The sequence below is a fragment of the Carcharodon carcharias genome, chromosome 6, assembly GCF_017639515.1.
Source record: "Carcharodon carcharias isolate sCarCar2 chromosome 6, sCarCar2.pri, whole genome shotgun sequence".
In the NCBI taxonomy this organism is placed as follows: Eukaryota; Metazoa; Chordata; class Chondrichthyes; order Lamniformes; family Lamnidae; genus Carcharodon; species Carcharodon carcharias.
In genome coordinates, this window is record NC_054472.1 from 79,079,267 (window position 1) to 79,106,635 (window position 27,369).

At 41.4% G+C, this 27,369-nt stretch overlaps 1 protein-coding gene and 1 non-coding gene across 9 annotated transcripts in view; both read left to right on the forward strand.

The window, feature by feature from the left end:
• Window positions 1-18,027: 18,027 nt before the first annotated feature.
• The window catches only part of LOC121279052 (junctophilin-1-like), a 181,194-nt gene continuing 171,852 nt past the window's right edge, over window positions 18,028-27,369 (forward strand). For all 8 annotated transcript variants that reach the window (XM_041189872.1, XM_041189874.1, XM_041189875.1 and 5 more), the window contains exon 1: window positions 18,028-18,445. In XM_041189872.1, coding sequence (XP_041045806.1) covers window positions 18,067-18,445 — 379 coding nt within the window. In that variant the 5' untranslated portion in view covers window positions 18,028-18,066. The remainder of the gene's footprint in view (window positions 18,446-27,369) is intronic.
• On the forward strand, window positions 25,318-25,477 carry LOC121279480. The gene has a single exon (XR_005943417.1). It is a non-coding gene; the product is annotated as a U1 spliceosomal RNA (small nuclear RNA).

Sequence of the window (27,369 nt, forward strand, 5' to 3'; positions counted from 1 at the left end):
AAAAATTGCTGACAGAAACTTCTGGATTTCTACATTTAACTGCATATATACAAATTCCAGAATTTGCTGTCTGTTTGAGGAATATGAGGCTAAGCTAGCTGCTGTATGGTAGGTTTAAAGGTCCAGTTTGAGTGGGTTAGTTGATGAATGAGTCAATGGATAGGGTAGTAGGATGGGTAGGTAGGTGATGTAAGTGGGTGGGGTGGATGAGATAAGTTGGTAGGTGGGTGAGGTGGGTAAGTGGATTGATGGGTAAGTGGGTAGTTTTTCCATCATTACTACCGCAACATCTGGGTCATATTACCTCAGACATTTGTCAAGTAAATTTGGAATGCTGTTTTATTAGATGTTGGGGTATACTAGTAAGTCATACAACTTAGAACGAGAGAACTATAGAAAAGTTACAGCACAGAAGGAGGCCATTCGGCCCATCTTGTCCATGCCAGCCCAAGGACACCCCCAGGTGCCCTTTCTAATCCCACCTTCCTGCACCTGGCCCATAGCACTGCAGCTTACAGCACTTTAAGTGCAGATCCAGGTACTTTTTAAAAGAGTTTAAAGTTTCTGCCTCTACCACCAACTTGGGCAGTGAATTCCAGACACCCACTACCCTCTGGGTAAAAAAGTTCTTCCTCATGTCTCCCCTACACCTTCTGCCACTTATCTTGAATCTATGTCCCCTGGTTCTAGAATTCTCCACCAAGGGAAACAACTTTATCTTGTCCACTCTATCTATTCCCCTCATAATTTTGTACACCTCAATCAAGTCACCTCTCAGCCTTCTTTGTTCTAAGGAAAATAACCCCAACCTATCCAATTTCTCCTTGTAGCTACACTTTTCTAACCCTGGCAACATTCTTGTAAACCTCCTCCGCACTCTCTCCAGAGCTATTACGTCCTTCCTGTAATGTGGTTTCCAGAACTGCACACAATACTCCAGTTGTGGCCTCACCGGTGTTTTATACAACTCTAACATTACATCCTTACTTTTATATTCTATACCTCTGCCAGTGAAGGAGAGCATTCCATATGCCTTCTTTACAACCTTGTCTACTTGAACTGCTGCCTTCAGGGACCTGTGTACTTGTACGCCACTCACTTCATCTACCCCTCTTATTATATTCCCATTTATTGTGTAATCCCTGTAACTGTTAGACCTCCCTAAATGTATGACCTCACACTTCTCTATGTTAAAATCCATCTGCCATTTTATTGCCCACTTAACCGACCCATCTATATCGTTTTGGAGATTATGGCTATCCTCTACACTATCCACTACTCGGCCAATCTTTGTGTCATCTGCAAATTTCCCAATCGTGCCCCCCACATTCACATCCAAATTGTTAATATATAACACAAACAGCAAAGGTCCCAACACCAAGTCTTGTGGAACACCACTTGAGACAACTTTTCATTCGCTAGGGCATCCATCGACCATTACCCTTTGTTTCCTGTTACAAAGCCACATTACCCTGAATCTCATGAGCTTTTACTTTCCTGACCAATCTTCCATGTGGGACCTTGTCAAATGCCTTGCTAAAATCCATGTACACAACATCCACTGCATTACCTTCATCAACTCTTATTGTCACTTCCTCAAAGAATCCAATCAAATTTGTGAGGCAAGACCTTCCTTTAACAAATCCATGCTGACCATCGCTGACTAGTCCATGCCTTTCCACATGACAGTTAATCCTATCTCTCAGGATTGATTCTACTAATTTGCTCATCACCGATGTAAGACTAACTGGCCTATAATTGTTTGGCATTTCCTTTGATCGCTTTTTAAACAATAGAACTACGTTTGCATTTCTCCAGTCCTCCGGTACCTCCCCTGTATCTAGTGAAGATTGTAAAATCATCCTCAGAGCATCTGCTATCTCCTCCCTGACTTCCTTCAGCAGCCTCAGAAACAATCCACCTGGCTCTGGTGACTTATCAACTGTCAAGGGTTTCAACCCTTCAAGTACTTCCTCTCTCTTTATGACTATCCCATCCAATATCTTGCAGTGTTCCTCCTAGACTACGATATCTACATCCTCCCTTTCCTTTGTAAACACAGAGACAAAATATTCATTCAAAACCCTTCCCACAGCCTCTGCATCTACACACAAGTTTCCATCTTCATCTCTGATAGATCCCACTTTTTCCTTAACTAATCTTTTAGCATTAACGTATTGGTAAAAGCATTAATGTATTGGTAATATATTGGAGATAGTTCCATTTTACATCTATCTCTAATTGACTATTTTTTAACTGTAAGCAATTCTGGGAGTTGGCTTTTTGTTAGCGACGAATCTTTTACGACCTATAACATAAATTATAGAATTAGGAGATATCTATACTGCCAAATTGGATCTTTTTCAAAAGAGCCAAGTTATGCTGAGTAGCCACCTTTCCACCAATAGTTTCCCTGGGACATTACTCGGGATGAAATCTCCACCCCCCTTCCCCATGACAAACAAGGTCATCCTTGTCAAAGGGGACAGCGCCAGGCTAGGAGTTCTCTCATCTCTGGCCAGCCAACCAGTGGAACTTCAGCCCACCTCATGCTCTGGGCAAAGGTTGTACTTTCCCAATGACTTCAAAAATTATTCACTTTCTTTCTGTCCCCATATAAAGGAATCAATGAGCAAAATTCCTGGGATGTTTCCATGAGGGAAGCCCAACCCTTTGTTGGAGTAGCCACCATGCACTAGGATTCCCTGCCTCCTTCAGCTGGCAACTGCCTGAGATGTAGAATCATATGAAAATGATAGGCAGGAAAAAATGCACCTAGCCTGTAAGTGTGATGCACGATTCATTATAATACAGACACTCCCAAACCACCTGCAGACATATAGACCGGGTTATTCCAAGGCGCAACAATCATCATTGAATTGCCACTCCACTCAAAAATTCTCTGGACTCAACTCTGCTCCACATTTCTTCCAGGGTCTTATGAGCCTGGCTTTTATAGAAATGCAAAAAACAGCATTCCTCAGCAAGCTCCTTCAAAGCAGAGTAGTCAGGGATAAGACAGGACAGTCCCATTTTTCACAGCATTAGCTGGTGTATGATAAATTTACAGATCCAATTTGAATGTTAATGAATGGGTGAGTGGATGAATGAGTGAGTGAATGCGTAGGGTCGGTGAGGTAAGTGGGTGGGGTAGGTAGCTGGGTGCAGTGGGTTGGTGGGCAAACAGGAACATATGAGGAGTAGGCTATTCAGTGCTTTAAGCCTCCACTATTCAACTCTATCATGGCTGATTGTCAACCTAAACACCATTTTCTCATGTTATCCCCACATCCCTTGATGTTATTAGTATCTAGAAATCTATTGATCTCTGTATTGAATATGTTCAATTATTGAGCTTCCGCAACCCTCTGGGGTGGAGAATTCCAAATATTCACTGTCCTCTGAGTGAAGAAATTCCTCCTCATCTTAGTCCCCAGGAAGGGAGGTTCTAAACCCTGCAGCCAGGGGAAACATCCTTTCTGCATCTACACTGTCTAACGCCTTAACAGTTTCAAGAAGGTCATCTCTCATTCTTCCAAACTCTAGATAATGCAGGCCCAGTCTCCTCAATCTCTCCTTATAGGACAGTCCCCATCATCCCAGGAATTAGTCTGGTGAACCTACACTGCATTTCTTCTATCACAAGTTTATGCTTCCTCAGGTAAGGTGACCAAAACTCCAATACTCCAGATGCAGTCTTACCAAGATTCTATACAATTGAAGCAAGATACCTTTACTCCCGTGCTCAAATCCTCTTATAATAAAGGCCAACGTACCAGTTGCCTTTCAGTGACTTATGAACCAGGACACTCGGGTCCCTTTGGACACTTACTAATCTCTCATCATTTAAGAGATACTCTGCACCTCTGTTCCTCCTACCAAAATGGATAACCTCACACTTACCTATATTAGATTCACGTTGCCATGTTCTTTCCCACTTATTAAGCCTGTCCAAATCCCCTTGAAGTCTCTTCGCATCATCCTTGCAACATACATTCCCACGTTGTTTTGTGTCATCTGCAAGCTTAGAAATACCACATTTGGCCCCCACGTCCAAGTCATTGTTATAGGTTGTGAACAGCTGATCCTTAGGGTAGCCAGCTAGTCACAGCCTGCCAATCTGAGAATGACCTGTTTATTCCTAGTCTCTGTTTTCTGTCCATTAACCAAACCGCAATCCTTGCCAGTATATTACCCCCTATCCCATGTGCTCTAATTTTGTTTACTAACCTCCTGTATGGGACCTTATTGAAAGACTTCTAAAAATCCATTGCACCACATCCACTGGTTCCCCCTTATCTATTCTGCTAGTAACATCCTCAAAACACTCCAACAGGTTTGGAAAACATGATCTCCCTTTCATAAATCCATGTTGACTATGTAGAATCAGATTATTATTTTCTAAGTGTCCGATTATCACTTCTTTTATTACAAATTCAAGCATTTTCCTACTACTGATATCAGGGTAACAGGTCTGTAGTTCCCCCTTTTCTCTGTCCCCCCTTTCTTAAATAGTGGGGCAACATTTGCTACCTTACAATCTGCAGGCATCATTCCAAAATCTGTAGAATATTGAAAGATGACCATCAATGTATCCATTATTGCTATGTCCACCTCTTTCAGCACTCTGTAATGTAAATCATGTGGCCCCACAGATTTGTCAACTTTCAGTCCCATTAATTTCTCCAGTACTACTTTTTTACGAATATTAATTTCTTGCAGTTTTTCAATCCTGCTGGTCCCTTGGTTCTCTATTATTTCTAGTAGATTTTTTGTGTCTTCATCCACGAAGATAGTCTTAAAATAATTATTTAGCTTCTCTGCCATTTTCTTACTCTCCATTATAAATTCTCCTGTCTCAGCCTATCATAGACAAAGACATTTGTCTTTGCTAATCTTTCCCTTTTTACATACTTATAGAAGCTTTTACAGTCAGATTTTATGTTTCTCGCTAGTTTGTTCTCATATTTTCTTTTCTTTTTCTTTATCAGTTTCTTGGTCCTCCTTTGCTGAATTCTAAAATGCTCTCAGTCCTCAGGTTTACTACTTTATTGGCAACTTTATAAGTCTCTTCCTCTGATCAAAGACAATCTTTAACTTCCTTTGTTAGCCACAGTTTACTTAGTTTTCCTGTTGGGTTTTTGTGCCTTAAAGGAAAGTATATTTGTTCTAAGCCATGTTTTAATTCTTTAAATACCAGCCATTGCCTAACTACAGTCATACCTATTAATGTATTTTCCCAATCCACAACAGCCAACTTGTTCCTCATATCTTCATAGTTTCCTTTCTTTAGATTTCAGACCCTATTTTCAGATTGAACTATATCTTTTTCAAACTTAATGGAAAATGCTACCATATTATGTTCACTCTTCCCTAAAGGTTCTCCTATAACGAGATTTTTTCCAGAAGGTATTTGATAAAGTGCCACATCAAAGGTTATTGCGGAAAATAAAAGCTCATGGTATAGGGGGTAACCTGTTGGCATGGATAGAAGATTGGCTGGCTAACAGGAAGCAGAGAGTAGGCATAAATGGGTGTTTTTCAGGTTAGCAAGATGTAAAGAGAGGTGTGTCACAGGGATCAGTGCTGACCTCAACTGTTTATAATTTATATAAATGACTTAGATGAAGGGATTGAAGGGATGGTTGCCACAGTTGTTGATGACACAAAGATAGACAGGAAAGTAAGTTGTGAAGAGGACATAAGGAAGCTATAAACAGATATAGATATGTTAAGTGAGTGGGCAAAGATCTGGTAGATGGAGTATGATGTGGGAAAATGTGAAATTGTCCATTTTGGCAGGAAGAATAAAGGAGAAGCATATTATTTAAATGGTGAGAAATCGCAGAGCTCTGAGATGCAGAAGGATTTGTATGTCCTGGTGCATGAATCACAAAAGGCTCATTTGCAAGTACAGCAAGTAACTAGGGAAGCTAATAGAATGTTGTAATTTATTACGAGGGAATTGAATACAAAAGTAGAGAGGTTATGCTTCAGTTGTACAGGGCACTAGTGAGACCAGATTTGGAGTGCTGTGTACAGTATTGGTCACCTTATTTAAGGAAAGATGTAAATGCATTGGGAGCAGTTCAGAGAAGGTTTCCCAGACTAATACCTGGAATGGGTGGGTTGTCTTATAAGGTAAGATTGGACAGACTAGGCTTGTATCTGCTGGAATTTAGAAGAGTAAAAAGAGACTTGGTTGAAACCTATAAGATCCTGAGAGGTCTTGACAGGGTGGATGTGGAGAGGATGTTTCCTCTTGTAGAAGAATCTAAAACTGGGTGTCACTGTTTAAAAGTAAGGGGTCGCCTATTTAAAGCAGAAATGAGGAGAAATTTTTTCACTCAGAGGGTCATGAGTCTTTGGAACTCTCTTCCTGAAATGGTGGTGGAAGCAGAGTGTTTGAATATTTCTAAGGCAGAGCTGGATAGATTCTTGGTAAGCAAGGGGGTGATAGGTTATTGGCGGTAGGAGGCATGTAGATTTAAGGTTACTAACAGATCAGCCATGATCTTATTAAAAGGCGTAGCAGGCTCAAGGGGCTGAATGACCTACTCCTGCTCCTTGTTCGCATGTTCATATGTATTAATTAATCCTTTCCTGTTGCATAATACTAGATCTAAAATAGAGTGTTCCTTAGTTGGTTTGGGTAGGAGGGTGAGGTGGGTAAGTGGGTGATGTGGGTAAGTGGCTAGGCGGTGATGTGAATAGGTGGGTGGGGTGGCTAAGTGGGTAGGAGTGTAAGGTGGGTTAGTGGGTAGGATGAGTAGGTGGGAACTCATTGGGTTGGGATGGCGGCTGTCGGCAGCTTAGCAGGGCAGTTGGGTGGTCAGGGTGTAGTCAGGAGGGTAGTTGGCTGTTCGGTGGGGGGGGAGTGGTCAGGTGATCGAGGAGTAGTTGGGTGATCAGGGATAGTTGGATCAGGTTGGGTTGGGTAGGTCGTTAGGTCAGGGATGAGTAGGGTTGGATCAGGGTGGTAGTCGCATGGGTAGTTTGGTGGTTGAGATATATTTGGGGGCTGAAGGGGATAGTCAGGTGGTCAGGGTTGTAGTTGGGTTAGGTCAGTGGGGTAGTGAGGGAGTTGGGTGGTGATTGAGGGGGTCAGTTGTGGAGTTACCCAGATGTTAGACAGATGTAACAGCCAGGTAAGTACATCAGAACTGTCTGATGGTTTCCTACTCTAATACAGAGTAAAAGACATCTGCGGAGGATCCTGGGGAGCAGGGGAGTTGCCATCAGAAGTTGAAACAAAGATACATCCGTTGCTAAGAAACCATTCCAAGACAGCAAAAGGAACCGATATCAGAAAATGCTTGGTGGGCCAAACAAGCCAGAAAGCTTCAAGTCTACGCTGATTAGCACAACATGAATAATTTCTTTAAGCCCTGAAGACTGTGTATGTATGCTCACCTGTTCTCAATGCTGTTGGGAATCTTTCCTGATGGACAGGACCATTATCAAAGAGGACCCAGATAGGAATATCATCACTTTCTAGGTGTTAAATATTCTGCTGCAATTCCTGACTTTCACAACCATAAAGAGATTTCAAAAAAAAATTCAACATAATGGAGGCAAGTTGTTTATCAATTAAAGAAACAAGCTATCAAATTGTTCATTACTTCTAGTCTTCAATGGACAGGAGGGGGTGTAATTTAAAAGCAAAATACTGCGGACGTTGGAAATCTGAAACAAAAATAAAAATAGCTGGAAAAACTCAGCAGGTCTGACAGTAACTGTGGAGAGGAAGATAGTTAACGTTTCGAGTCCGTACCACTCTTCATCAGAACTGAGGAAAAATAGAAATGAAGTGAAATATAAGCTGGTTGAGGGGGATGGGACAGGTAGAGCTGGATAGAGGGCCAGTGATAGGTGGAGGCAAAGAAGATATTGCCAAAGATGTCATAGACAAAAGGATAAAGGGGTGTTGACGATGGTGATATTAGCTAAGAAATGTGCTAATAGTGACATTAAGGGTAGAAAGCAGAATGAGCAAGCGACAGATAGCCCTAGTGGGAGTGGGGTGGGGAGAAGGGATCGAAATAGGCTAAAAGGTGGAGATGAAACAATGGATAATTAAACAGTCCTGATTTTTCCTCTCACCACCCATCCATAAACAGAAAGGTGTTTTTTAGTTTTTGATTTCCCCCTTTGTAAGCAGTGGCATATTTCCCAACCCCTTAGTTTTGGTGTGATCCAATGCTGATTAATAACCCCACAACAAACTTGAGATAGGATGAACTAAAAGGGTTAGTTTATTTTATACATAGTCAAAAGGTGGGAGAGTGTGTCGGTACAAAGCATTCATACAATAAAAGAGGGATAAGGGACAGAAAGAACTACCAGGCAAAGACCTCAGAAAAGAAAAGAATTATTGCTTCACGTGAGTCAGGAGTCCAAAATCAAGGTCCAATGGTGTATTCTTACACAGAGTTGGCAGGTTGAAGACAGATGCTGGATAATCCATTTTCTAGAAGAGATGACTTCCCCGGGATGGGATAGGCACATACAGATGATATAGTCTTGCAGGCTTGGTACAGGAGTTCAGGAACTCTCGTAGAAACAGGGTAGATGTTCTTTTTTATTCGCCCACGGGATGTTGGTTTCGCTGGCTAGGCCAGCATTTATTGCCCATCCCCTAAATGTCCTTGAGAAGGTGGTAGTGAGTTGCCTTCTTGAACCTCTGCAGTCCATGTGATGTAGGTACACCCACAGTGCTGTTAGGGAGGAAGCTCCAGGATTTTGAAGAAACTGCAATATATTTCCAAGTCAGGATGCTGAGTGGATTAGAGGGTAACTTTTAGGTGGTGGTGTTCCCATGTGCTTGCTGCCTTTGTCCTTCTAGATGGTAGTGGTCGTGGGTTTGGAAGGTACAATCTAAGGAAGCTTGGTAGATGAAGGCCAGGCAATTTAAACTTGGACGGAGCTCTGCTCCTGCTGCTGTTTAGTTGTTGGAAGATGGCAGCCTGTCTTCCTCAGCTCCACAAGGCAATATTACAAGTTCTAGTAGCTCGGGGAGTGGAGGGAGGGGGTGGGTGGTGTTGGGGGTGGCGGGGGGTGGGGGGGTGGTGGTCAGTGGTTCATGTGATATCACTCCACTTCTCCACCTTGGTTTCAACAAAGGATGTATATTCCTTGTCTGGATTCTTGAGAGGGTTAATGTTTCATCCATTAACAACTTCAACTGAGGTTTCAGGATCCTTTTGTCTTCATAGGCTGATTAGCCATGGCCTTGCCTTAGAAACATAAAAGACCATTGTACATTTTCTTGGGATTTGATCTCTGCAGTCATGGGGGCGGGGTGGGGGTGGTGCCAGAGGGGGAGATATTAGAGCCTCTTTAGAGATAACAAGGTTGCTGCTGTTCTGAAGGCCAGAAATTCTTTTTGTGTGAGTCAGTCAGACATGGCATCAGTCATTTTAAAGCCTTTATCCATTTTTAAAGGTTTTATAACAAAGTCATGCTGATATATATATATATCATATAGAATGAGGTCTTAGCCACCTGACAGAACTGACAAAAATACTTGATGCTGTATCATTGCCAGGTCCTGCAAAGAGTGTTCTCACCAGGGAAAATGCATGGTGCAGTGAGTTATAATGCATTTTTTTCCTTCTGGGTTCTGGGTTTAAATCCAGGCTAAATTGATGGGATGATCATCTTTGCTAGTTATTAGGACTCTATAGGAATCTATATGAATTTAATTTGGCAAGTAGATTCAGGAAAGGCTGAGGCACTTATGACATGATCTTCACTCTTCAGAAAATACAAGAGAAATGCCACAAACAATAGATGGGACTCAATTGTGCCTTTGTTGACCTGACAAAGGTCTTTGACACATTAAATAGAGAGTCCTTGTGGAAAGTCTTAGCCAAACCTGGATGCCCTGCTAGAGCTGTAAATCTGATACAGCAATTTCATGATGGAATGACAGCCAGAGTCACTGACTGTGGTGGATGCACTGAACCATTTGACATAACAAGTGGTGTGAAGCAGGAGTTTGTCATCGTTCCTGGGCTCTTCAGTATATTCTTTTTACATGCTTTCTGGGGCATTTGTTGGCATGTTTCAACTCACAGCTCAAAGGTAGTTGGACTCACAACTACAAAAATTATAACTGGCACTGATTTTGTATGAACAATTACACTGTTAAAATACAGAAAAGGAATTAGTATACTGTATTAAATTTTATATAAGCACAGTATCAATTATAATTTGTACCCATGCTGGTAAAGGTATTTCTTGCCATGTATTCTATTTCTGATCAGCCTGCTATGATATTTCTTCAGCAGGATTCTCAGAACATAGAACTAGTTTGTAGATTACGTTAATATTTTAGGGGTAATGTGTAGTTCTGGGAATATTAAAGTTATAATTAAAATGCAGGGCTTTAGAGATTGCCAAAAACATCTCAAGAAATGGCAGTTCAGAAGATGAGCCCTGTTGTTTAATAGAGTCAGAATAGAAGAGATGGAACCATAAAACAGCTTACCTAACCAGAAAACTGGAGACGTGATATCTACACTGCTGGCAAAGCAGTGCAGTCCTGTCTTGTTTTGGGAGTTAGAGCTAAATTAGTTTAAAAGCATTCAGGCTATGTCATCATGGGGATGGGTGGAGTTTACATTTTCTCTGGTTTCAATTTATCTGAGTGCTCTGCAGCAGGGAGAGAAACCCCATACCAAAAAGATGCTGCTGTTAACAGGCTACCAGAAATTAGGGCTCAAAGAAGCACTGGAAGCCGTTTGATGCATCTGAGAGTTGTAGTTTGGACCTTGTGTGATTTGCAGCTCACCAGAGAAGCCCTGGGAGCCACTTGGTGCAGTTAGGGCTCAGGAAAAGTCCTGGGGAACTGAGAAGCGTTCAGAAGGTCACTGGTTTCATGCTGGAGAAAGTTTGGATTCAGAGAAGGCCTGGGAGCCATTTCTAACTCAGTGCAGCAGGGAGGCTGGAGCTTGGAGAAACCCAGGTGCAGTGCCAGCTTAGTAAAGCTAGCAGTCTGAAAAAAAGAGCTAGAATTATGCTGGTAATTAGAGGTGGGAGTGCAAATTTGGGGTGGTTTTATGCCATGGAACTCAGTCTCAGGAGGAGAGATTGAACCATTGTGAGGTGAGCAGTTAATGAGGTTTTCTGCATTGGAGTGCCTTTTAAGGAAATCCAGAAACTATATCTTTGAAAGGGAAGAGTTGAAAGCCCTCATGAGGGAGACAGAATTTTAAAGAGATTTTGTGACTCACATTGGTCACTGACTCAGGGAGGGTTGCTGAGAAATCCATGGGATTTGTCTTGTTTGCATCTGCCATTTAATGTGCAGTGTGGTGTGTTCGACCACAGTTTGCCTATTAATTCATATGTTAGTTCTGAATGTTAGAGTATAAGGTAGATATTGTAGATTGTTTTAATTTTCTGACTTCATATGGTAAAGTTTATTTTGTCCATTTAAACTTGGCTTTATTCTCTTTCAAACTGGGATTTCAAACTTCATCAACTTTAAACAAAGAGTTACCGGTCCCTAACCAGATTGTAACAGTCTAAATACAATCTCTGGTCCACACAGCAGAACATATTTGCTTCTTTGGGCTGGGGTCCCATTCAGTTAGCTTTCTGCAACAGTAAAACTGAGTGAATGCCTCAGAAATCAAAGCACACTTTCCTGTCCTTTGTATTCTGCTTTATCATTTCTATTTAATGGTAAGATTGTCTTTGGTCAGTAGGCGAAAGAACTGCTGCGGTTTTAAGGAAAACTGACAAAACGTAATGTTGTTTCCTGTCAACTAGTTCCATCCTGTCCATCCAATGGACTTCTGCTTTAACTTCACTCCTTGCATTAAGACTAAGTTGGATGAGAGCAGGGAAGTCAGTCATTTATCACATGGAGCAACATCATCAGAGAGGGCAGGGAAAGCAAATCATGTTAGATTCCTTTTACATGTTGAATCAGGATTTCTAACACTCCAGGAGCATTGTTCATTAAGATCACTGAGTGAGTCAACTTTTAGAGTTATTATTTTAATTGAGGTATTTCACTAGGCTACATGTTTGTGGGAGGTAGTGGCATAGTGGTGTTGGCACTGGACTAGTAGTCCAGAGACTCAGGGTAAGGTTCTGGGGATCCAGTTTCGAATCCCACCATAGCAGATGGTAGAATTTGAATTCAATAAAAACCAGCAATTAAAAGTCTGATGATGACCATTGTTGATTGTTGTAAAAACCCATCTGGCTCACTAATGTCCTTTAGGGAAGAAAATCTGCTGTCCTTACCTGGTCTGGCCTAAATGTGACTTCAGACCCACTGTGATGTTGTTGACTCTTAAATGCCCTCTGAACGAGGGCAATTAGGAATGGGCAATAACTGCTGGCCTAGCCAGTGATGCCCACATCCCATGAACGAAAAAAAATGTGAAGGGAGTTGATAGCAACTAGGACATTATCCTAGAGAAAACAAAAACAGAATTACCTGGAAAAACTCAGCAGGTCTGGCAGCATCGGCGGAGAAGAAAAGAGTTGACGTTTCGAGTCCTCATGACCCTTCGACAGAACTTGAGTTCGAGTCCAAGAAAGAGTTGAAATATAAGCTGGTTTAAGGTGTGTGGGGGGGGGGGGGCGGAGAGAGAGAGAGAGAGAAATGGAGGGGGTTGGTGTGGTTGTAGGGACAAGCAAGCAGTGATAGAAACAAATCATCAAAAGTTGTCACCAACAATTATCCTAGAGTCTTCCTTTGAAGATGTGTTGAAAATTCTTCTAAATGATGAGCACTTTTGTAGGAATTTTGGTACAATGCAGTTAGATTAAAAATGTTATCATGTAAATGATTTGCAACATTTTACACTGCTGAGTCAGATTTTCTCATTAACAGATTTTCTAACATTCCATCAACTCCAATATCCAATCTAATTAACAGTCACAACTGATCAAACATCAGTGAGGCATCAAAAACTTCAAACAATGAAGCAATCATTAATGACATAGTGACAGATTCCATTTAATCTACTGCAATGGTTACCGTTGACCAGAAACTAAACTGGGCTAGCCACATAAAGATTGTGGTTACAAGAGCAGGTCAGAGGCTAGGATTCCTGTGGCGAGTAACTCACCTCCTGACTCCCCAAAGCCTGTTCACCATATACAAGGCACAAGTCAGGAGTGTGTTGGAATATGCTCCACTTGCCTGGATAAGTGCAGTTCCATCAACACTCAAGAAGGTTGACACCATCCAGGACAAAGAGATCCGCTTGATTGGCACCCCTTCCACAAATATCCACCCCCTCCACCACCGCCAAACAGTGGCAGCAGTGTGTACCATCTACAAGATGCACTGCAGGAATTCACCAAGGTTCCTTAGGCAGCACCTTCCAAACCCACAACCACTACCATCTAGAAGGACAAGGGCAGCAGACACATGGAAACACTACCACCAGGAAGTTCCCCTTCAAGGCACACACCATCCTGATTTGGAAATATATCACCGTTCCTTCACTGCTACTGGGTCAAGATCCTGGAACTCCCTCTTTAACAGCATTGTAAGTATACCTAAACCACATGGACTGCAGCGGTTCAAAAAGGCAGCTCACCACCTGCTCAAGTGCAATTAGGGATGGGCAATAAATGCTGGCCCAGCCAACGAAGCCCACATCCCATAAATGAATTTAAAAAAAGGTCAGGTTTTGCTCAATTGGTAGTCTCTTGTTTTAGAGTCAATCTGTTATGAGTTCAAGCACTGCTCCAGAACTTCAGCACATAGTGTCAGTCAGTCTAAACTGTCTTTTGAATAAGTTGTCAAACTGAAGTTCTGTCTGTCTGTTGAAGTGGTTCCACTCTTGCATATCCAGCTGCAGCCAGTGAATTTCCTGCAATGATTTCTTTTCCCACTCCCACATCAGAGTCCATAAGGGTCAATTGTTGGCCCTCTCCCCTCCTATTTCTCATCAGTATGCTGTGCCTCAGCTACATCTTCCAAAGACACAACTAATGAAACCCAGCTCTATTTCTATCTCTCTCAACCCTTCCACTGCTTCGGTGCTGTTATTTTGATTATCTGTCATTCAATCTTGGATAGCTGACACTTCTTCCAATAAAACATTGGGAAGCCTGGAGCCATTGTCCTCAGCACCTGCCACATTCAGTGTACCCCAGCTATTGGTTCCTTCCCTGAACACCTGTCTCAGGTTGAAGCAGTTTGTAGCCTCAGCATCCTATTTGACTTGGAGCTGAGCCTCTGACCCTTTATCATTTCTATCACATAGACCACCTAGTTTCACTTCTGTAATATCGCCTGTTTACACCCTGCCTCAGCCCATCTGCTACTGAAATCCTTAACAATTCGTGGTTGTCTACAGGCTCGCTTTTCCAAGGCTCTCCTGATTGGCCTTCCATTGTTCAACCTCCATAAACTTGAGCTCATCCAATATGCTGCCCATACTCAAACTTGCACCCAAGTCCCATTCATCATTACCCCTGTATTCTTTGATCTACTCTGGTTTCCGGCCAACCAACAGTCAATTATAAAATTCTTATCTTTGCATCTAAATCCTTCCATGGTTTCCTCCTTCCATATCTTTGTAACTTCCACCAGCACTACAACCCTCTGAGAAGTCTGTATTTCTCTAACTCTGGCTTCTTGTGCACTCCCATTTCCTTCACTTTTGCACTGGCAGCCATGCCTTCATGTCTTGGCCCAAAGCTCTTGCATTCCCTCCCCCAAATCTTTTCTTTTAATCTCTCCATCTCTCTCCTTTACGACACTGCTTAAAATGAATTTCTTTGCCAGCTGTTTGGGTCACCTGTTCTAATGTTGGCTTTGTGTTCATTTTTCTTTGAATCTGCTTCTGTGAAGCACCTTGGGGCATTCTACCAAATTAGAGGCACAATCAAAATGCATGTTGTTACAGAAATACAAATTATTTCGACAATTGTTTTCCTCCAGTTATAGAAAGAATACAGGACAATTTCAGCAATTAGAGGAAATCAATTTCCACAAAGAATTTTGAACTTTAATCAATACGTGATGGAAATGGATTGTTCCAGCAACCGTCGCGCGTTACCAGTCATATCTGTTCAGAAGCTGGCCTTTTCACTTTCTCTGAGACATAGTGTGCGAGATTCCATTACTCGAGCAGCAAGTTACACCTCATGGGGCAAGTGTAGAGGCTTGTGGGATTTGTTTGTTGACGTAGCGCTGCATCAGTCCATTTCCCCACACTAAATATGGTGCAACATTCCCGGAAAAAGTTCTCAGCACTGTTTATGGACAGAAACCTGTGGTAAAATAAAGTGTTATACAAATAACGATTGAATGTGGAGAAAATAGCTGTTGTACATGGTCGGGTGCCAATTATTTGATTTGTATGTACAAGGACCAGTTTTATATTCTGGTAATCAAATGCAAGTGTTTCTTCGGAAAACGAACAACGATTGTATCAAAGTAGACAACTTTTCAATGAAGGTCTTCACTATAAAACAGACGATGAAACGAGAGTTGTTAACAAACAAAACGGAATTTTAAAAAAATCACAGCGTATATTATTTTGGAGCGGGAAGTATCTTGAGTTCAGCTGTGATGTTATCTAAATGCCTTTGTTTGCATTTGGCTTCCCATATCCTCTCTTATATGTTTAATTATATTGAATAATACGATAAAATCTTATGAATGCAGGTCAAATTAACACCTAAGCTGATATGTGACAAGCGTCCATTTTTTCTCAGTTTAGCCACACGCGTGATTGGCATAATCAGGATAATATAGTATACTACCACCGGACCCCCACCCCACCCGCCCTGCAGTTATATTTGATCCATAAATACTTTTCTTTCAAAAGATCGTCTAACTGCAGATTAACGAATCTCTGTGGACTCACTTGATTACCTGAGCCCCTCCCTGACCCTACTGACTTAACAGGTCTCTGAAAGTTGTGTAAGTTTGTGTGCGAGTGCCACGTTATTCTCGTTTCCAGGCATCCCTACGTGAATGAATGCACTGTCACGAACATGACCCCCTCCAAGCCTCACCACTGCACAACTATGGCCATATTTATTCTTCCTTCTATTCTGGGAACCTCGTGACGCACTTTTTCTCCAATTACGTATTCCAGTTATAGTGTTTAACAGCCTTAGAAAAGCAATTGGTGTTAGGCTCAACACGGTCAAAATCATAGTTTTTATGTTTTTAAAATCATAATTGGTGCTTTTTTTTGCCATTAGTTCCTTAAAACTTGGATTCGGAATACGTCTCATTTAATATATCAGTAATAGGTAGCCTACTTATAACAACATTCCTAAATTTGTAAAGTTCCGATTGCAAACACGTGTACCTGAGTGTAGATGTTTGCAGTAAGCCTAACTGGTACCCTGAACATGAGACACAAGATTCATTTTGCTATTGACGTAATTCAAAGCGAATGTAAATAATCTATAATGTGTCTCCCAGTCAACAAACGATTTTGTATCAAAATCAAAAGTTCAATCGGAAACTTATTACCAATTATTTAAAATATTGGAAATATTGTCTAGAAAAATGTAGTGCCCGGGTTAAGTGGAAAGGAGAGTGATGCAATTAGTTGATGAAAATTAGATCCACCATCAATGAATATTAATGAATCCACAATTTTAATTGCATCCTATTGGATACATATTGGATAGTGACTGGATTCCCTATCCCATCCAAGTTATTACCTTGAGCAATTTTTAAAAAGTTTTTTTACGTTGATACAACTATAATGTTATTGCTCTTTCATGATTTTTAAAACTTTTTACATCGTTACTGTTCGGAAGGATCATTTTGCACCCATTCTCGCGTGAATTTCTCAATTCCTTGCTCCTTTTTTGCTGTCTCCAACATTTATTTTCAAATTTTCACTTCGCTTATCTTCGTTTGATATTTTTCCTCCTTTTGATCTCATTCGTTCCTCGTCGTCTTTGCTTTTTTTCACGTTTTTCAACATTACCTTTCAACAAATCTTCACTCTCGATTTTTAAGCCTGTATTTCATCGTTCTTCTCATCGCTCATTCATTACGCTCAACTTTCGATGCTCTTCGTTTAAGCTTCTGCTTTTCTGGTGCTGCTTCCTATGTTTTCTTCATTTTAATCTCGTTCTGTTCCTGGCTCTCTCCATTCTGCATTGTGTCCGCAGGAATACGGCTACAGGTCGTGATGATTTGCTCGGCCAGTACAACCAATCTCTCCAGCGCCAGCACCTATCACTGGTCCTCTATCCAGCTCTACCTGTCCCACCCCCCTCGACCAGCTTATATTTCACCTCATTTCTCTATTTCCTTAGTTCTGATGAAGAGTCATACGGACTCGAAACGTTAACTGTGTTCCTCTCCGCAGATACTGTCAGACCTGAATTTTTCCAACTATTTTTGTTTTTGTTTCTCTCCAGTGCTGCGTTTACATCCCATCTAGTATCGCCAGTAGGTCCCCATTATCCAACTATGCCTACTTGCTTGCAAGTCCCTCGCACTGCACCCTTCTCCTAGCCAAACCCTCACTCTGCCTAATTGTCTGTCAGTCTCTCTCGGCACAGTCTGTTGCCACGACCAGGTGTCTGTAGTCATTGCCTACCTTTCTTGCTATCCTCTCCTTGTCATTATATCGGCCTCCTCCGCAAGTAATTCTAGTCAGTAATCCAACTCCCTACCAACCGTCCCAGTCTCTGTGCCCACCTTCCTCCCCATCTCTCGAGTCCCTGTGCCCATCTCCCCACCAATCCCTCTGATTCCTGTGCCCACCAATCCCTCTGATTCCTGTGCCCGCCTCTCTCCCCAGTCCTTTTGCCAACCTCCCTCCCAATCCCCTTGATTCCTGTGCCCACCAATCCCGCTGTTCCCTGTGTCCGCCTGTCTCCCGAGTCTCTCCAGTCGTTGATGAGCCCGCCTCCCCGGCCAATCTCTCCAGTTAAAGTCAGTGGACCCGCCTCCCTGGCGGTCTCTCCAGTCAGACGTTGCTCGCACTTTCTTTTCGCTCAGGCTGGTTTCCTCTGTCCCTCCCGCTCAGTATCTGCTGTTCGCTGACCACCCCCCCCCCCCCGGTTTCAGTCCGTGTGCGATCCGCCCGCTCCGTTTCATGTATGACTGGAGGAAGGTTTGACTTCGACGATGGCGGGAGTTACTGCGGCGGCTGGGAAGACGGCAAAGCCCACGGTCACGGCATCTGCACGGGGCCGAAGGGCCAGGGCGAGTACAGCGGCTCCTGGGCTCACGGTTTCGAGGTGGTGGGAGTCTACACCTGGCCCAGTGGCAACACTTACCAGGGCTACTGGACCCAGGGCAAGCGCCACGGGCTGGGGGTAGAGACCAAGGGTCGCTGGTGTTACCGGGGGGAGTGGACGCATGGCTTCAAGGGCAGGTACGGGCTCCGCCAGAGTCTCAGTAGCCCGGCCAGGTACGAAGGCACATGGAGCAACGGGCTGCAGGACGGGTACGGTGTGGAGACCTATGGAGACGGTGGTGAGTACTGGCGACAGGGTATGAACCTCCTGCTTCCTACCGACTCCCAACCGCAGGAGCAATGGCCATGGATACAGGGGAACTTTACCTGGGAAGAGACGGTGCAAAACTTAAAATAAAATCATTCAGCAACATGATTCCATTCAGATTGTTAAACATTGGGTTCAAGAAGCATCCAATTTCAGAAATATTCTCGCTCAGTAATTTAACACATTTAGAAAAGACCAAGTTCTCTCCTCCCGCCCCCCCGGAAAAGGTGGGGGGCGGGGGTTGTTCCGGGAAAGCCCGCGAGCTTTGCCGCCCGCACTTTCTCCCGCGTTCCGCGCACAACCCCAGAAACCTGCTCCGAAAGAGTGCTTACCTGATCGCCTGCTGGGCAACACCAACAATAACAACAACAACAACAAAACAAGTTAAATTTCTCAGATTTATAGAGCAGGATTGAAGTGGAGAAAATACAAGCAACATATTCTGTAGTGGAGAGCGGTGGCGAGTGCTCTTGTCACTGGTGCCAGGAAGTAGCCACGCGCTATTGGTGATTTATAGTGAATTGTTTGGGAAGTGCACACTGGTCTCAGTTATGTTTATCATCCGTTCAGATGTCTGTAGTTTGAGGATTAGGGAGAGGGGTTTATTTAATGTTTTATTTATTTTTAATTCGCAAGCGAACGCATAAGAGTTGAAGCTGGATTAAATTCGTGCAACCTTCACTATGTTTATTCCGCAGTCAGGGAGCATGGCGTGGGAGCACAAACTGCGTATGCATTAGAATTGTTTCCTTTAAAAACAAATGCTGCTTATGCAGCCAACCCCGTGAAATCTATCAGATGTTCAAAATGTACGAGCTATTCCCCGGGTCCAAAATATCCAAATTATTACATCGTTCCACAGAACCATGGTCGTAATTCCTTTTAGAAAATATCAGTAAAATTTGAAGCCACTGAGAAAGGGTAGTTAAATGCTATAACAGATGTCTAGATCCACATTAGCCATCCACAGCAACAGTTGAAGAGGTGAACATATAGGTGGGTGTATGTTTGTTGTCAAACGCCTCCAAAAGAAGTACTGAAAATGTATGGGGCGAGAGTGAAAGTTATGTACATTTTATAATCACGATTGCATAAAGATCATTGTAACAGGTAAGGGTATTAACATTAGTAACTTAAAAATGGATCATATGCTCAAATTTATGTTTCTAATAACTTTGCTTATGAGGAATACTGATGCTATTCTAAACATCAGCAACACCTTTATGCACATGTTTAAAGGAAAATAAAACATTGAATGAAATTATTTCTTCCTTTGACCTATTACCATGTTATAAAATACAGTCTAACTTGACTGTAGGCATTTGTTTTTTCCCCTTTAATTAAATCATATAGAATTTCATCTAAACTGTGTCTCCATAGTCTTGCCCCACCTTCCCTTAGTGGTCCCTTCCAGTTTTGCTTCCCTGAAGGCACATTTGCACTACTTGTTCATGCTCCCTCAGCTTTACTGGTGGCACTTTCACATGTCATCTTGTGTGAAAAGTGCTATAGACATAACAAGTTGTTGCTACAACTTTTGAAAAGGCATATTGATTTATAAAAACTAGGATGCCACATTATTGGTTTTACTTTCACACAGCAATATTGTTCCTATTTGGATATTTCATATCTACATAATATATAATATTACAAGCACTGTTTTTGCTGGAGTGTTTCTGGAAGAGAAAGTGCTTGAATATTTAATTCCTATGTAGCATTCTGATCGAATATTACAGGAAAAGAAGCCAAAATTGTGCATGTTTGCTTTCAATTAGAATCTTCAGAAGGCATCATGGCAAGGTTGGTCATAGGATTGCAATTGTTTTGAATAATTTCCTAGGTAATTACTTGAAATGTTATATCCTTATACCTCATTTTCACAAAGGCGATTTTTAAGCATGTGTTGTGAAAAAGTAACAGATGTGGAACAGAGAAAATTCTTCCTGTGACTAAAGTGTAACATATGCTACTGCTTCATATGCTACTCGTTGTTCTAAAGAAGCACAATGAATAGAATATACATATATGAAAATGTTTTGCTGGTTTTAAAAATAAAGCAAGAGTTGGGATCATAATTTCATTTCCAATTCAAAGGCAACAGACTTGACCATAACAAGAAGTAAATTTTAAGCCCACCTTTAGTTAGGATCAAGGTGTTTCAGAGGCTCAGCAATTAAATGTACTGCCTGGTGAATTATTGAACTGTGCAGAATAGGATTTCTGGTCTTTGTTCAGTTAGCTAACTCGGCTAAGTATGTGTCTTACAATATACTTCAGCGTTCATGAGTTAGAGAGGAAGAGAGAAGGCTCCCATTCCTAATCACAATCTTGAAATCCTTGATGTGTCAATGTCAGGTACAGTCAGGATTGGGATGGTTAGCTTGGTCCAGTAGCCTGCTGGCATTTGCTTTCTAAGCTTAAATAAAGAAAGCAACTTGCATCATTTACAAGCAGGCTGATGATGTCCATGGAATTATACTACGGCATGAATCTCTGTAAGAGAAGAGAGGAAACTTGGGAAACAAAATAACATTAGGATGATAGTCTTTTAACTATAAATTAGATAAATTCATAGTGATAAGAGAAAAAAAGATTGTGTTAGGTTAGACATTGATTTTTTTTCTTCCTAATAAGGAATGTTAATGTTCATACACGGTATAGCTGCCAAAATGAAATCTTACTAACACTGAATTCATCTAATTTATTTCTTCCAAAAGGAGCACTGTAGATCATGATGTTCCTTCAGGCACTGAAATATTTAAAAAGAAATGTGAATCTAACATTGCTTTTCAAAAATACATTTGTGAACTTGGTTCAATACACGTGTCCAAATGAACTGCTAATGGAAAGGACTAGAGGACTATCGAGGTAGTTGAGAGTGATCAGATCATCAACTAAAAATAGTTTTCTAACTTACAAACCCATGTCATCATTGACCAAAATACCCAACCTGGGAGCAGAATACTGAATGTGACATTTAAACACACTCACAAGCATAAGATAAAATCTGTATCACATCAAAGCAAAAATAAATAAAGTTTATGTGGATATGGATTGAAATGACAAGGCAGGGACATACATACTGTGCACGATATGAGCAGTATTGATAACTTTTTAAATCCTTAGTGAGAACTTCCAGAATATAAGATCCTCTATATTTTTCAAAATCTTCCAGAAGTAATATTGATTATATCCAGGATGCTATCAATGAGGCAAAAAATGTCAGCCTGTGAGTGAATTATTACATTATCCAGTAGAGATCCATGAATTAAAATTCACTTCATGTTCATAGTATTACATTATAATCTTTCAGATCTGTTGGTTGAAATCCAATCTATCATAATTAACTTTAATGTTTGTTCATCCTAAAATATAATGCTTTTTAAAAAAATTGCTGTTATTCAGATCATAAGTACAACACAATTATTATTGAATAAATCATTTACATACCTAACCTATCTAATGATTTGGTATCTCTGGGAATATTGCATAGAGTGCTCTCTACTATAAAATTTAATTTAGTAAAGTTAATCAAGGGATACTGTTAATTAAATGCAGTATTATATTGTTAATCTGAAGAAGTTCACTGCTTAAGGTGGTGTAGGGTTCAACTTCAGTGTTCTGGTTATGCAAGAACAACTCTGGTTTATAATGTACTTGTTATGTTATTGAAGTAGACTGCAGTATTGCTTTCTGTGATCCTATACAGATTTTAGATCATTGAAAAGCAAGTCTATTCCATGATATGGTAGAATAATTCCTAATGGTATCAGTTTTGCATTGTCCAGAATTTGAATTGATTTACAGTGTTTGGAAATGTTGTGGATGGTTGCTGCATTTTTTTTTCTTATTAATGTAAGGTATCTATTCTCCAAAAATTGGGATCAATCACTATTTGTTATAAGGTTTAAATCATTAAAGTTTAGTTTTGAAGCTTGCAGCCAACAGAAAGGTATTATAATTTTATGGTGCAACACAGATTTTTAGCTCGAGTGGTAAGTTTCATCTCAAGGTGTCCTCCCACACTTGAGATCAGCATTTAATTTTGGCACTTGAAGGCCCAAATCAATATCTTCATGGTCCACCATTAAATCCTCACTATACATTGTTTTGTAATTCAGTCTTTCAAGCAAATGAATATTTTTGTTTTAGTTTCAATATTTGTTTCAAGAGATGCTACCCACTGTTAGAAATTCACTTGTTAATGTTGCCATGGAAACAGGATTTCTTTGGTTGAGAGTATATGCTCTAGGCATTTTATTTAGCTGGTTGTGTTTTGTTTTCTAGCTTTAGGAAGCATTTTTTTTGGGGGGGGAGAGAAATTTCAGTTTGAAAAATGGATTCTATTATATTAGCAAACACTATGGGAAAATATTAGAAATGAGTAAGGGTTACTTGTCAGCAAAAATGAATTCTTAAAGAACATGCATGGAAATATTTATCCATTCTTGTTTATGTGGGTGTGAATTAACAGAAGGTCTCTATTATCAATCAAGCAAACTATTAAAAATGTTGCATGGTTATTAAGATTTAAAAAAAGTTAATAAGAATATCAACTGTTGTTCTTATTCAAGTTACTACTTAATACTCTGCACAAATCAGCTGCCATACACAGATTTTTTGGGCCTCACATGCAAAATTCTGGTTAGTGTGTTACAATCAGGCCTGGATACTAATCTGTCATACATTGAAAATAATTAGTCAATGCAGTTTATACTGCTGATATCGCGAATTCAACATGAAAAACATTGCATTGACACACCATGTAGCTCAGGCTGAAACTACTAATTTAAGGTTATTGTGAGAAATAAAATTATACAGAACCATGTATATATTAGATAGCAAAGCATTCCTTAAGTTGCACTGGCACATTAAACTGTACTCTAAGTTTAACATGACAAACTGCTTTAGAGATACTTAATCGTTTTTCTTCAGAGTCCTTTACCCACCGTTATATTGCCATACATAGGCTTCCAGGCACTTAGAAGCTCTGCTCACCGCTGCTACATGGAGCTCAAAAGTTGAGTCATGTGAGCTGCTTCTGGATAGAGATATGTGAATCAAAATAAGAACAAGATGATATGCATTTACAATAACTCTCTAGAGTGTCAACAGATCTTCCGCCAATGTTATGGCAGACAAAGAGGAGGACCCACCTTCTGGCCCTGTAGCATCTGTTGTTAGCAAATGCTATTTCTAGCAAAAAGACATTACTTCTCCCTTTATAGAAATACAGATTCCCATTATTATTAATTACCAACAATAACTTGTACATATGTAATGCCTTAAATGCTTTTCACGAGGCAAAATCAGACAAAAATGGAGGCCAAGCCAAAGAAGCAGTTATTAGGAGGGCTGACCAAAAGCTTGATCAAAGAGGTAGGTTTTAAGGAGGGTCTTAAAATGGGAGAGGGAGGTGGAGAGACAGAGGTGATTGAGGGAGAGAATTCCCTAAATCTGGGTGCTCAGCTTGGGATTGAATAGGACAGCAAGGTGGTGAGCAGTCTGGTTGCTCCTGAGATAGTAGGTGTTGAGGATAAGGAGTTTATGGCGTAGCCAAAAACAAATGGCTTTGATCTTCCCAATGTTTAACTGTAGGAAACTACGGCTCATCCAAAAGTGAATATTTGCAAAGTGGTTTGGCAGTACAGTGGCTGTAAGAAAATTGAGAGAAGTGGTGGAGGGGTGGAGCTGGCAGTTGTCCTCCAAGTGGAAGCATGTAGATGAGGGAGGCCAAAGATAGGGGATTCCGAGAGGTAATGTAGTGGGGTCAGGGAAAGAAGTCATTGCTGGAGATGCTCTTGATATAAGGCATTGGATGGTATGGTAGACCATGTTAAAGGCTGCAGAGAGGTTGAGGAGGGAAAAATGCATCACTGTCATTTATAACTTTGATTTGGGCTGGTCCAGTGCTGTAGCAGAGACAGGAATCAGATTAGAGAGAATCAAACATGGAGTTGCATGAAAGATAGGCACAGATTTAGCTGGCACTAACATATTCAAGGAATTTGGAGAGGAAAGTGAGGTTGGAGTTGGGACAATAGTTTGCAAGAATCAAACAGGCTGGCCTGCTTTCCTTCAGATAGATCGACCTCTTGTTATTGGCTGGTATTCTCTTGAGGAAAGGATGTTTCCATTTTTAGCACCTGCTAATTCAAAATGAACCAGGATATGTCTGCTGTCTGTCCATTCTTTTGCTATAACTTGGCGACGTATAATCCAGATTCCATTTTTACATATATAGTTTGAAACGAGATGGATCTTGGACCCATTAGAATTACAATGAATAACTTTATGCCTTTTTTCTACAACAATACATTGTGTTTCATGTACTCCCACTGATAGATCCAAAACAGCTCCCGATTGTTTCAGTTCCACTGAGATCACTCAAAAGATGTGCTGTAGCAATGGAATAATGTTTCTGCTTGTTGACCCCAATGTAACACTTCATAGATAATTTTAATGTAACAAGCCAGGCAAGAAAACCATTGATTTCAATGGAGAGTAAAATCAGGCAGGTACCTGATTCTGTTGGCTTCCCGATAGGTGGGTGAGTTTTAGAATCACTTACAAATTGGAATCTCCAGTTTCTTGCAATCCTTTGCACATTTTGCATTCTGAGGCACAATAAAGCTATAATTTTAACCTATCAATTAGAATGATTTTAGAATGGCCAGTAAGGGTGCATGATCAGTGAGAGAGACTTCACCTGAGTGAGACAGAGACCAAGTGAGTGTAATTGAGAATTTGGTTCAAAGTGGGAATTCGGTACATAGGGGGAAAGAGGTGCTTTAGGTAATGTTTACTGCAAGAAGTAGAGTGTGCTGAGTTGAGTTTGGTGAAGGGCTTACCTAGTGGGGGAGAGACCATGATCATGAAGGTAGTTCTCCCAGGACGAGGCTAGCCCATTGCACTTCAGGTGTACTGACACCTGTGATGTCCCCATATGCGGTATACTCGGCTGCAAAATTTGTGGTAGTGGGGACTGTGTTCATGCTCTATGGATGTGATTGCACTTGAGAGAGTGCAAAGGAGATTTACCAGGACGTTGCCTGGGCTGGAGAGTTTTAGCTATGAAAAGAGTTAGATAGACTGGGGTTATTTTCCTTGGAGTAGAAGAGGTTGAGGGGGCACATGATCGAGATGTATAAAACTATGAGGGGCATAGATAGGGTAGAAAGGAAGGAACTTTTCTCCTTGGTGGAGGGATCAATAACCAGGGGGCATAGTTTTAAGGTAAGGGTCAGGAGGCTTAGAGGGGGTGTGAGGAAGAATATTTTCACCCAGAGGGTGGTGCGAATCTGGAACTCATTGCCTGAAAGAATGGTAGAGAAAGAAACCCTCATAACATTTAAGAAGTAGTTGGATGTGCACTTGCGATGCTATGGCATACAAGGCTATGAGCCTAGTGCTGGAAAATGGGATTAAAATAGTTCGGTACTTTTTTGACTGGAGCAGGCTCGATAGGCCGAAGGGCCTTTTTCTGTGCTGTAGACCTCTATGACTCTGGTGGTGAGGAGATGATTTTTTCTTCTACTCTTTTTCAGCCTCCAGTATTTGATTTCCACTTTGGTGCAGCAGAAGAAGTAGGTAAATCAGTAGCTGGTATTATTAGAAACTGAGTGTTTTATCAATATTGTAAAGTTTACTAGCAGTGCCAAAACCTATTGGGAGGTGTAGGCTTTATTAATTGTAAATTAATTAGCAATTATTAATTAATTAACACATATTGGAGATGGCAGGGCAGGTGACATGCTGTGATTGCAGGATGTGGGAGCTACTGGACACCGGCGTGATCCAGGGCAAACACGTCTGCAGTAAGTGTTTGCGGCTACAGCAACTTCGGCTCAGAGTTATTGAGCTGGAAGCCGGGCTGCAGACATTGCAGCACATCAAGGAGGGGGAATGTTACCTGGACGCTTTATTCCAGGAGGCGGTCACACCCCTTTGGTTAGGGTCTTCTGATTTGGTCCGTGGTCAGAGACAGTAGGATGTGACTGTAAATGAGACAGGTAAGGGAACCCACAGTGTAGGAGCGCAGGAACCTCGGCCAATGCAATTGTCCAACAAGTTTAAGGTTTTTTCAGTTTGTTTGGATGAAGGTGGAGGCCGCAGGGTGGATGAGTTAACTGGCCATGGCACCATAGTACAGGAAGCCATTCACATAGGGGGAGGAACAAGGAATGTAGTAGTAGTAAGGGACAGTATAGTCAGAAGGATTGACATCATTCTCTGCAGCAAAGTGCGTGAGTCCAGATGGCTGTGTTGCCTGCCTGGTGCCAGGGCTCAGGACCTCTGCTTGTGGATGGAGAGCAACTTGCAGTTGCAGGGGGAAGACCCAGTTGTCATGATCCAAGTAGGTACCAACAACGTAGGTAGGACAAAGAATGAGGTTCTTCATAGTACGAGGAGCTTGGCACCAAACTAAGAAGCAGAACCTCAAAGGTCATAATCTCTGGATTATCACCTGAGCCACATGCAGATTGGCAAAGAACAAATCAGATTAGGGAGATGATTGCATGGCTTAAAGACTGGTGTGGGAGAAGTGGGTTCTGGTTTATGGGCCACTGGCATCAGTACTGGGTAAAGTGGGAAATGTACCGTTGGGACAGTCTGCACCTGAACAGTGCTGGGACCAGTGTTCTTGTGAGCCACATAACTAGAGAAGTAGAAAGGGTTTTAAACTAAGTAGTGGGGGCAAGAGATCAAATTTGGGAAGATGTGGTAAATCAAAGAGTAGAAACAAGCCAAAAGAGAACGGTATTATAGGAAATTAAAACCAGACCATGACAGGAAGGGATAGAGAGGACAAACCTAACAAATCCAACAGCTGAGACTTGAGACTATAAAAAGGATAAAACTAAAGGTCCTGTATCTGAATGCACAAAAAATTCG